The 10,698-nt window shown below is 45.3% G+C and overlaps 1 protein-coding gene across 2 annotated transcripts; it reads right to left on the minus strand.

Moving 5' to 3' along the window:
- Nucleotides 1-8,228: 8,228 nt before the first annotated feature.
- On the minus strand, nt 8,229-10,329 carry ATP5IF1 (ATP synthase inhibitory factor subunit 1). 2 transcript variants are annotated; one of them, XM_082348877.1, is made up of 3 exons: nt 10,154-10,311; nt 9,968-10,059; nt 8,229-8,500 (listed from the first exon to the last, which is right to left on the minus strand). In XM_082348877.1, the coding sequence occupies exons 1-3, from the start codon at nt 10,238-10,240 to the stop codon at nt 8,356-8,358; spliced, it is 324 nt and encodes a 107-aa protein (XP_082205003.1). In that variant the 5' UTR covers nt 10,241-10,311; the 3' UTR covers nt 8,229-8,355. The 2 variants fall into 2 exon arrangements, with proteins under 2 accessions (XP_082205003.1, XP_082205002.1); XM_082348876.1 differs by lacking the exon at nt 8,229-8,500 and adding an exon at nt 8,966-9,185 and having other exon boundaries at nt 10,154-10,329.
- Nucleotides 10,330-10,698: the final 369 nt, after the last annotated feature.

Genomic DNA, 10,698 nt, shown 5'->3' on the forward strand with positions numbered 1-10,698 from the left:
GATTTGAAATGTTTCTGAGGTTTCTTTAGCTTCAGACCCTCTCGCAGATTTTAACCCTAATGGGATTCTCATCTGTTCTGTATTTATTCTTCCTAAATTAATTTTCTAATCCCCAATTCTGGGATCACTTTACTATAGTAGAATATTCTTGTACCCTGACCAGATCTGGGGCTATGATTTACCAGTCCAGATGTAATTTTCTGAGCACTTATTGTTTTGCCACGCGCTCCACTCCCATCTCAGAATATAATTTCTGCCTTGGGGGAATTTCAGGAAAGAAACCCAACTCCAGCTGGTTTATTTGATAAAACCAAAGCAGACTCAACCTCTGTGGCTTATTCATACATTCATTCATTTAATTACTCATTAAGCAGGCATTTGGCTAGGTGCTGAGGGAGGTCCTTCTGGCTGACAGGTCCTGAGCTGTCAAGCTATACAACCAAAATTGAAACTGTACCCAGGAGTTGTGCATTAGGGGGCACAACAGCCACAGACTCTTGAAAACAGAGCCAACTCTCTCCTTCTAAGAGCACTGCCCAGGAGTCAGGCAACTAGGGTGCTAGGTTTTAGCTATGTGACCCAAAAGTGAATTTTTTTTCATCTCTTGGAATCTGTTTCCTCATCTGGAAAACAAAGGAATTGAAATTAGCTCTAACCCTCCAGAGCCACTGTGGAAAGAACTGATGTTGGGCAATACATATAATTCGGGTTCATCGACTGTATCCTGAGGACAGAAATCTTCAAAAAGTTTTCAAAAAGTTCACCCCTCTTAATAAGTAAAACAAAAAACCCGACGAGCTCCAGTTTGGTTTTGTCGGCTGTGAGCCCTCAGCGCACCCTGCAGGCAGGACTCCGCTATAGCTCAGAACGGGCTGGGGAAAAAGGTGGTTTTTCAGTTCACAGAATCGTCAGGTCCTGAAAAGAGGTCAGGCAACAGCTAAGTAAAGACTGTGTGGTTGCTGAGGATTCCCCTGCTGCCACCAGGAATCAGACTCCCCAAAGACCCCCAGCCCGAATACACTTCCCCTTGTTTTGGCTTACTCTCATCTTACAGGCAGGAATCCTGGGGTCTAGAGAGAAGGCATTTGCCCAAGGTTCCCCAGGAAGTTGGCCACAGAGCAGTATTTAGAACCTTGGGGTCCGGGCCCCCAGTCCAGGGCCACCTGCACCACAACAGACTGCGCCAGGAGCCTCACATTTCCAGAAAGAAGTGTTTTTGCTCTGGTGTTTTGCTCACCCTCTTTCCCCCTCTCCTCCAGGCCTAGAGGCTCCAGATATCCCATTCTCAGACAATCACCCTGAGGCCTGTCACTGGAGCAATGCCCCAGGGCCTTGCCACCAACCTGTTCCACCTCTTCCTACCCTCAAAAGCCTTTCGTTACCCCCCCCCCCAAAAAAAGTTGTACTTGGGAGCAGGATATTAGAGTTGAAGGGTCCAATTCTTATAGTTTATAGCTGTGTGAACCTGGGCAAGTCACTTCACCTCTCTGAACTTGCTTCCCGTTATGTAAAATGGGGCAATAACGTTTACCTTCACAGGGACTATTGTGAGGATGAGAGCTGATACATACAAATCCCTTAACAAGGCTTGATGCAGATTAAGTGTTCAGTAAACTGTAATTATCATTTAAATTGTTACTGTTGTTCTTATTTTAAAGTACCTAGCTCAGTGACTGGTAGGTTGTTGGGTGTTCAAGAAAGGTGGTTATCACCATTTAAAAATTTGGATCACGAAGCCTGGCATTTAGCGGGTACTGAATAAACGTTGGTTAGTAATGTTGCTTTTTTGACCCAAGGGCGCCCAGTACATTTGCAGCCTAAAGGTCTCTCCTTAGCAAAAGCAGCGGCTCTTACTTCTTTTCGCTCAGCAACAGGCTTCTCTTATGAAAACCACGGCGGCCAATGAGCAGGAAGGTGGGCGGGGTTTATCTGGCAGCCAATAGCAGCCCGCAGCGGCACTCAGGCTAGGCCCAGGCTGGTTTCCAGGCTGGTTAGGGAAGCTAAACCCCCAGGCTGATTGCTGAGCGGCGGGGGGGGGGGGGTGTCTCCAAATTCTCCTCGCTCTGCTTATCAACCGGGCTCTGATTGGTGAGGACTGCGGCGGCCCGCCCCTCCCTCCGCCCGATACCGCCCCTGTGGGAGGGGGCGGGGACTACCCCATTCGCTTTTCATTTCTTTTTTTCCTCTTTCCTTTTCTTCTTCTAATGAACTTTTGGTTTTAGTTCATGTTTTTCCCTTCCAAATTATGTGACACACATTATTGCAGAAGATTGGAAAATACAGAAAAGTATAAAGATACAAAAGAAATAACCCGAAATGATATTCCTCCACCCCTCCTTTTTTAAAAAATGTTTTTCAGGCTTTCTACCCTAACCTGGTATTACTCCTGTTCTTTGTTCTATTGTAAAAGTGTAAAACTGGAAGCGACCAAAATGCTCATCAGAAAGGACTGGTTAAAGTAATAAACAGATTCTTCCACACAAGGGAACATAACGCAACAAAGAAGCAGAAGGAGACAGCTCTACGTGCTCTGTTGTAGGTGCTCTACGTGAAATGAAAAGGTGTGCTGGATTTTTTTTTTTTTATAAATATGCTTAAAAAATTTTTTTTCTATTTCTTTAATTAATTAATTAATTATTTTTTGGGGCTGTGTTGGGTCTTCGTTGCTGCACGCAGGCTTTCTCTAGTTGCGGCGGGCGAGCGGGGACTTCTCTTCATTGCAGTGCGCGAGCTTCTCATTGCAATGGCTTCTCTTGTTGTAGGAGCACGGGCTCTAGGGGCGCAGGCTTCAGTAGTTGCAGCACGCAGGCTCAGTAGTTGTGGCTTGTGGGCTCTAGAGCGCAGGCTCAGTAGTTGTGGCGCATGGGCTTAGTTGCTCCGCAGCACGTGGAATCTTCCCGGACCAGGGCACGAACCGTGTCCCTTGCACGGGCAGGCGGATTCTCAACCAGTGCGCCAGCAGGGAAGCCCAGGTGTGCTGGATTTAATGTTAGGTTAAAACAAAGAAACAAAAAACCAAGTTGCACAGTGATACATTTAGAATGATGTCATAGATATGTTCGTGATTACACAGAGGCAACAAAAGTCTGGAAGGATGTGCAGTTTGCAACAAACTGTTAGGGTCCAGTTACCTCTGAGATAAAGGGATAATAGAGAAATTATAAGACTTAATACATTACACTTATTTAATAATTGTTTAAAAGCCAAGATGTATTACGTTTGTAACTTAAAAAAAAAAAAGATCCTTTTGAAGAGCGGGGGTGGTGGGGGAAATCCCTTCAAAATTCTAATCCTACTACCAAGAGAGAATCAATGTTAACATGTTGGCTTTTATTTTTTTGTGTATATTTATTTATTATATATAATATAATATATTACTATTATATATTTATTCTTTAACCTATGCTTATATTTACAGTATATAAATTATGTATGGTTGTGTAGCCTGCTTTTTCCACTTACTACATTTCGTGATAATTTTCAAAATATTAAATATTCCTTAATTTTTAAAAAATTCATAATAACGTGATTTTACTGATAGGTCATGTTGTTTTTAGTAATTTTTTAAAATAAATTTATTTATTTACTTACTTATTTTTGGGTGTGTTGGGGCTTCGTTGCTGCGTGTGCGCTTTCTTTAGTTGTGGCGAGCGGGGGCTACCCTTCGTTGTGGTGTGAGGGCTTCTCATTGTGGTGGCTTCTCTTGTTGCGGAGCACAGGCTCTAGGCACGCAGGCTTCAGTAGTTGTGGCACGCGGGCTCAGTAGTTGTGGCACACAGGCTTTGTTGCTCGTGGCATGTGGGATCTTCCTGGACCAGGTCTCGAACCTGTGTCCCCTGCATTAGCAGGTGGATTCTCAACCACTGCACCACCAGGGAAGTCCCTCTTTTTTTTTTTTTTAATTGAGGTAAAATTGGTTTATAACATTATGTTTCATGCATACAACATTATAATTTGACTTCTGCATATACCATAGCATGCTCACCACCAAAAGTGTAGTTTCCATCTGTCACCATACAGTTGACCCCCTTTACCCATTTGGCCCTTCCTCCACCCTGTTTCCCCTCTGGTAACCACCAATCTGTTCTCTATGTGTTTGTTTTTGTTTTGTTTGTTCATTTATTTTTGTTTCTTAATATTCCACATATAAGTGAAATAATATGGTATTTGTCTTTCTCCATCTGACTTATTTCACTTAGCATAATACCCTCAATGTCCACCCATGTTGTTGCAAATAACAAGATTTCTTCTTTTTTAATGGTATTCCATTGTATATTTATACAACATCTTTATTCGTTCATCCATTGACGGGCACTGAGGTTGTTTCCATATCTTGGCTATTGTAAACAATGCTGCAATGAACATAGAGGTGCATATATCTTTTCAAATTAGTGTCCTTAAACATTTCTTTCTTTCTTTCTTTTTTTTTTTGACCACATTGCGGGGCTTGCGGGATCTGTTTCCTGACCAGGAGTTGAACCCGGGCCATGACAGTGAAAGTGTGAAGCCCTAACCACTGGACCGCCAAGGAATTCCCCTTAAACATAATTTTTAATGGTTGCAGAATGTTCATGTGTCATATAATTTGTTCATTAATACCTATTGCTGGACATTTTTCACTACTTTATATCAAAATGAGATAAAACTCTTACATACAAAATATTGCATTATATTCCTGATTAGTTCCCCAGGTTAAATTTCTAGAAGCAAATTCATGAGTCAAAGGCTATGAACAAATACATTTCTCTTGATGCTAATTGTAAAAACTTTTAGAAGTTTATTTCTGTGAATGTTATTGATGCCTTCCTTAGGCCGGGCTGCCATAACAAAATATCATAGACTGGGTAGCTTAAAAAAACAAAATTAATTTTGTCACAGTTCTGGAGCCTGGAAGTCCAAGATAAGGTGCCAGCATGTTCATGTACCGGGGAGAGCTCTCTTCCTGGCTTGCAAATGGCTGTCTTCTCCCTGTGTCCACAGATGGCAGAGAGTGAGCAAGCAAGCTCTCTGGTGTCTCTTCTTATAAGGGCACTAATCTCGTCATGAGGGTCCCACTCTCAGGACCTCATCTAAAATCACAGAATGGGAGAAAATTTTTGTGAATTATATATCTAGTATCCAGAGTATATAAGGAATTCTGGGGGCTTCCCTGGTGGCGCAGTGGTTAAAAATCCGCTTGCCAATGCAGGGGACACGGGTTTGAGCCTTGGTCCAGGAAGATCCCACATGCCACGGATCAACTAAGCCTGTGTGCCACAACTACTGAGCCTGCGCTCTAGAGCCCGTGAGTCACAACTACTGAAGCCCATGTGCCACAACTACTGAAGGCTGCGTGCCTAGAGCCTGTGCTCTGCAACAAGAGAAGTCACTGCAATGAGAAGCCCTCGCACCGCAACGAAGAGTAGTCCCCGCCCACCGCAACTAGAGACAGCCTGTGCACAGCAACGGAAGACCCAATGCAGACAATAAATAAATAAATAAATAAATAAATAAAATCTATATAAAAAATAAATAAAATAAAGAATTCTGGAAACTCAACAACAAGAAGACAATCCAATTCAAAATAGGCAAAGGACTTGAATGGGTGTTTATTCAAAGAAGATATACAAGCGGCCTATTGGCCAATATCATTAGTCATCAGGAAAACGCAAATCAAAACCACAATGAGCTACCACTTTACACACACTAGGATAGCTAGAGTCAAAAAGTCAGATATAACAAGTGTTAGTGAGGATGTGGAGAAACTGGAACTCTGTACATTGCTGGTGGGGATGCAAAATGCCACTGTGGAAAAACAATTTGGCAGTTCCTCACTAAGTTAAACATAGAATTACCCTATGACCCAGCAATTTCACTCCTAGGTATGTATCCAAAAGAATTGAAAACAGGTGTCCAAACAAATACTCATACAGGAATGTTTTTAGCAGCACTATTCACAACAGCCAAAAGGTGGAAACAAGCCAAATGTCTATCAATTGATGAATGGATAGTCAAAAGTGTGGTATATCCATACAATGGAATATTATTCTGCCATTTAAAAAATGGAGTGAAGTACTAAAACATGCCACATGGATGAACCTTGAAAACCTTATTCTAAGTGAAAGAAGCTAGACACAAAATGTCACATATTGTATGATTCCATTTGCATGTGACATTCAGAACAGGCAAGTCAAGTCTATGGAGACAGAAATCAGACTAGTGGTTGCCAGGGGCTGGGTGGAGGGGTAAATGGAGAGTGACAGCTTAATGGGTATGGAATTTCCTTTTGGGGTGATGAAAATGTCTCAAACTAAATAGAGGCAATGTTTGCACAACATTGTGAAGATACTAAATGCCACTGAATTTTACACTTTAAATGGTTAATGATTCATTTTATGTTATGTGAATTTTACCTCAAGCTAATAAAAAGAATGATGAGCAAGGAGGTACCTGTGGCATCTGCTAATTGAGAGGTTGTGTCGGGTGGCACCAACGTGTGAAGTGTTGGTGTACATCTTGTACTTCTTTGTTCCTTTGCCTGCTCAGAAGCTTTTTGTTCCTTTCCAATGTTTCCAGTTCCTGCAAGTAGGGTACAAGTGGCTTAGGAGTTTTCTGCTCTAATAAAGGACTGCACCTAAAAAGAAGAGGGAAAGGAGCAAAGGAGGGAGAGAGGATGGAAAGAAGGAAGGAGGAAGGAAGGACTAAGAAGTAGGAAACGGTGACTGATTCAGCTTACAAACGGCCAAATCAGCCCTGGGAAGATTCATAGAACTTACCACACTACCTCCTCCTCCCCCATTGCTCCCTCCAGGCTGCAGATAGAAAGGCTGAAGTATTGTCAATTCCCCAGGAACCAAGGGTCTCTCTCAATGCCAGGCTTTTTCGGATGCTGTCCCTCAGTCTTTTTTTTTTTTAATTTATTTATTTTTGGCTGCTTTGGGTCTCCGTTGCTGCGCTCGGGCTTTCTCTAGTTGCAGCGAGTGGGGGCTACTCTTCGTTGTAGTGCATGGGCTTCTCATTGAGGTGGCTTCTCGTTGCAGAGTACAGGCTCTAGGCACGCGGGCTTCAGTAACTGTGGCACACAGGCTCAGTAGTTGTGGCTCATGGGCTCCAGAGCGCAGGCTCAGTAGTTGTGGCGCACGGGCTTAGTTGCTGTGTGGCATGTGGGATCTTCCCGGACCAGGGATCGAACCCGTGTCCCCTGCATTGGCAGGCGGATTCTTAACCGCTGAGCCACCAGGGAAGTCCCCTAAATATAATTTTTAATGAATACGTTTTAGAAATCTGAAAATGGAATACATAGGATATGCAGCAATGCATATTCAAGAATAGTGGAATAACCCAGGGTCGTCCCCAATTGTCCAGGCATGCCCCACCACCCCCAGCCTGTCCCACAGTGAGGAGGTAGCTAACAGGTTCAGCTGCCTTTTCATCAGTAGCATCATGGACAAGTTTTGGAAACAGCCATTGTGTCTGGTCTGCAAGGGCGGGGTCAGTGACTTATCCAAGCTGTTATCAATGGCCCTAAAGGCTTTTGTGTAATAGGGTCTTACAACAAAAGACTCATCACAGTTCTGGGGCAAATGATCTACTGAGCTGGAGAATTGAAAATGTCTTGCCAATGGCCCATAGGTCACTTGATGTTTTGTTTTGTTTTTTGTCTGGACGAATTACACAAGTAGTTTGTATAATAATTTAGCTAAACAAGGCCTTAAAGTCTAATTTGAATCAAGAGCATACTCGGCAAAGCAAAATATAACCTAAGAAATAATTCTGATTCTGGGCTGTTAACAGATTTGATTAGGAGTCAAAACACCTGGATGCCAAGGCAACACATGATTTCTAATTCCAGCCTTCTCAACCTGCACAAGGATAATTAGAACAAGGATAACTAGTTCATATGAAGAGCTGTTTACTCCATTTTATAAATGCAAAATGGTGTGATTATTGATGGTGCCTTGAATTACACCTTGTTAAGCAATCACTCCTGTTTTCCAGGCTGCTCTTGACCTTACGCTTTGGATTGAGGTTTATTCCTTAAGCTTTCTCTGAACACCTCTTGACTAGTGTCCGACGGCGAAAGGGGCCTTTCCATTCTCCGTGTCACATTGGTCCCCCCATGTTGCACAGCACTTATCACACTGTGCTTTGTCTCCAAGTTCCCTACTGCTGGTACCCTGTCTGATTCATTTTAGTGGTTCAGTAGTGTATCCCCCTACCCCTCTTCAGACAGAAGGCATTAGACACAGTTCACTGATGACAATTTATTATAATTTGTTGGAAGCATACAGATAGATATTAATTAAACCAGAACTACGTCTGGTTTAATAGAAGTGGGCAATAACAGGTAGCCATGCTATAGGGAACTGTGTGCACTTAATCATCATCATGTTTTAGTTTCTTGATCGACTGCTTGTGCCGCTCAATTTCTTTCTGCAGGTGCTCAATCTCCTTCACGTGATGAGAGATCTCATTTTCATGGTGTTTCTTCAAGGCTGCCAGCTGTTCTTTAGCACGAGCTCTACAAGGACACAGGGGCTCTTGGTTTAATCTCAATCCTTCACCCCAAAGAGATCTCTAAGCATAATCTGAAATACCTAAGGCAAAGAACAGGAGTCCCAATCCCATGGGAGTCTGGCTGGTCATCCTCTTCTACCCTCTCAAGCCCCATCTTAAGAATACTCCATCTTAAGGTGTGTCATTTTTAGGAGATGACCAAAATGATTCCATTTTCCTGGTGCTAGTGCCTGAAATTCCACCGCTAATGATGGATTCCTTTCAGATTCAGTAGAAAACTGCAGAGAGGTACGACTTAAGTCCCTAACTGGGGGACTTATTAGAGGAACAACCCAGAGAACAGAATCTCTTTTGGGGGGGAAAAAGAGCAAAAGGTGGGGGTGGGATATACGAAGGGGCATAGTTAAAGGACAAATATATGTGTCCTATCCCAGTTAATCTAGGGCTTTCTTTACCTGAGAACTGCAAGACCCACTGTAAAGGCCAAAATGAAGGGGAAAAAAAAAAGAAGCGGTCTCTCGCAGTACTTGGCAGTCCAAGTTTAGGTCTCAAGAAGGGATGATTCAAATGTTGGTTCGGCCACGTATGGGCCTCTGTTTTCCATAACTGTACAATGCAGGAGGCCAATTAGATGGTCTCTAAGGGCTGCACCTTGTCTCTCTGGTACGGCAGGTGCCATGGTGGTAATTCTTAAGAGTGAGCAAGAGAGGGTGGAAGAGAAAAGATAGGTCAAGGAGAAGCAGAAGCTAGATTAGTTCCACGCTGCTCCTCACTGTGGATAGAAGTCACTGTAAGATAACTCGAGGTTGGTAAACAGGATAGGTAGGCCCAGCCCACGCCATACTCCTAAAAGCTGGGCTGGGTGGAGCAGGCCAAGTCTCCGAGGAGTGGGGGACGGGGTTCCAGCCATGAGCAGCTGCTAAATGCTCGTACGACCCACTCGCTCAGGCCAGTTGGAGAGGTGGTGGTGGGGGGTCTAGAAATGGCTGAGAGGGTCTGAGGAGTCAGGGAATCCATCCACGTGGGGCTAGCAAAGCTAAGGCCTGGGGTGATGGGTGGGTGAGGGCCGAGGGAGTCAGGCTCAGGGGGTCTGCATGTATTGGAACCGTCGGATCTAGACACTCTGGGAGGAATCTGGGGGGCGTTTCGCATGATGCGGGGTAAACTCCACGGGTGGGGATGGTAAATGATTCAGGAACAGATGAGCGGTGGTTGGCAAGTTCTTAAGACCCGCAGGTGGAAACGGCTTGGGTGTGGAGGCCTTGGGATTCGGCAGCGCACGGGAAGCGCCCTACAGGTGGCGACAGTCGGGTCCTCAAGTGTTGGGTGTAATGGGTTCAGGGGCCGGGAGTTCTACTGGGGGATGGGGCGCCCCAGGACGCCAGGGAGGGATGGGTGGGGCGACTGACAGTTGAAGGACTGGAAGGCCGTGAGAGATCTAGGGCTGGATTCGGGGTCCCGTGGGCCTCACCGGAAGTATCGCTCCTCTTCGGCCTGCTCTTTTTTCCCGAAGGCTCCACCGGCGTCCCGGACCGCGCCCGCACTGGAGCCGAGATTGTCTGCCTGCGGAGAGCGACGGGGGTATTGGTAAAGGTGAGGGCGGCAGAGACGGGATCTACGCTCAGGGCTGGGGCAACAGGCACCGCCGCCGACGTACCGATTCCGAGCCGAAGCCCCGGCCCTGCATGGCCCAGACGCTCCACACGCCGAACCGCGTCCGCGCCGCCAATGCCGTGGCTGCCATTGCTGTCAGTGCAGCACCCCTCCAGTGACCGGAGGTGCAGCTTCTTCTCAGGAGCTAACGGCGCTGCAGGTCGGTCCGCCAATCGTTTCGCTGGAGAGGCAGGATGAACCTGGGAGTAGCGAATCACGAGAGGGATTGGCGGGGTTCCTGTAGTTTTCAGCGAATCCTGACCGACAGGCGGGCCTATTCGTAGCCAACCCCTAGCAAGGGCTCCAGGGTCAAAGGACTGGAGAAAAATAATGGAGGAGATAGGAGAAAAGCTAGAACAGAGGGGCAGAAGCTTAGATTTCGGCTCTCGGATCTATGAGAATTAGGCGTGACGTCCATCCCCACCTCACGATTCCAATCCTAAAGTTGTTATTATTAAGCATCCAAAGGAAGCTTTCCCTTTCCTGGACTACTAGCATCAATAAGATGGGTAATATGGGGTGGGGGTGGGCGGCTATGTCCAGGATGCC

The sequence above is a fragment of the Balaenoptera borealis genome (assembly GCF_965194805.1).
Source record: "Balaenoptera borealis genome assembly, chromosome: 1".
NCBI classification, from domain to species: Eukaryota; Metazoa; Chordata; class Mammalia; order Artiodactyla; family Balaenopteridae; genus Balaenoptera; species Balaenoptera borealis.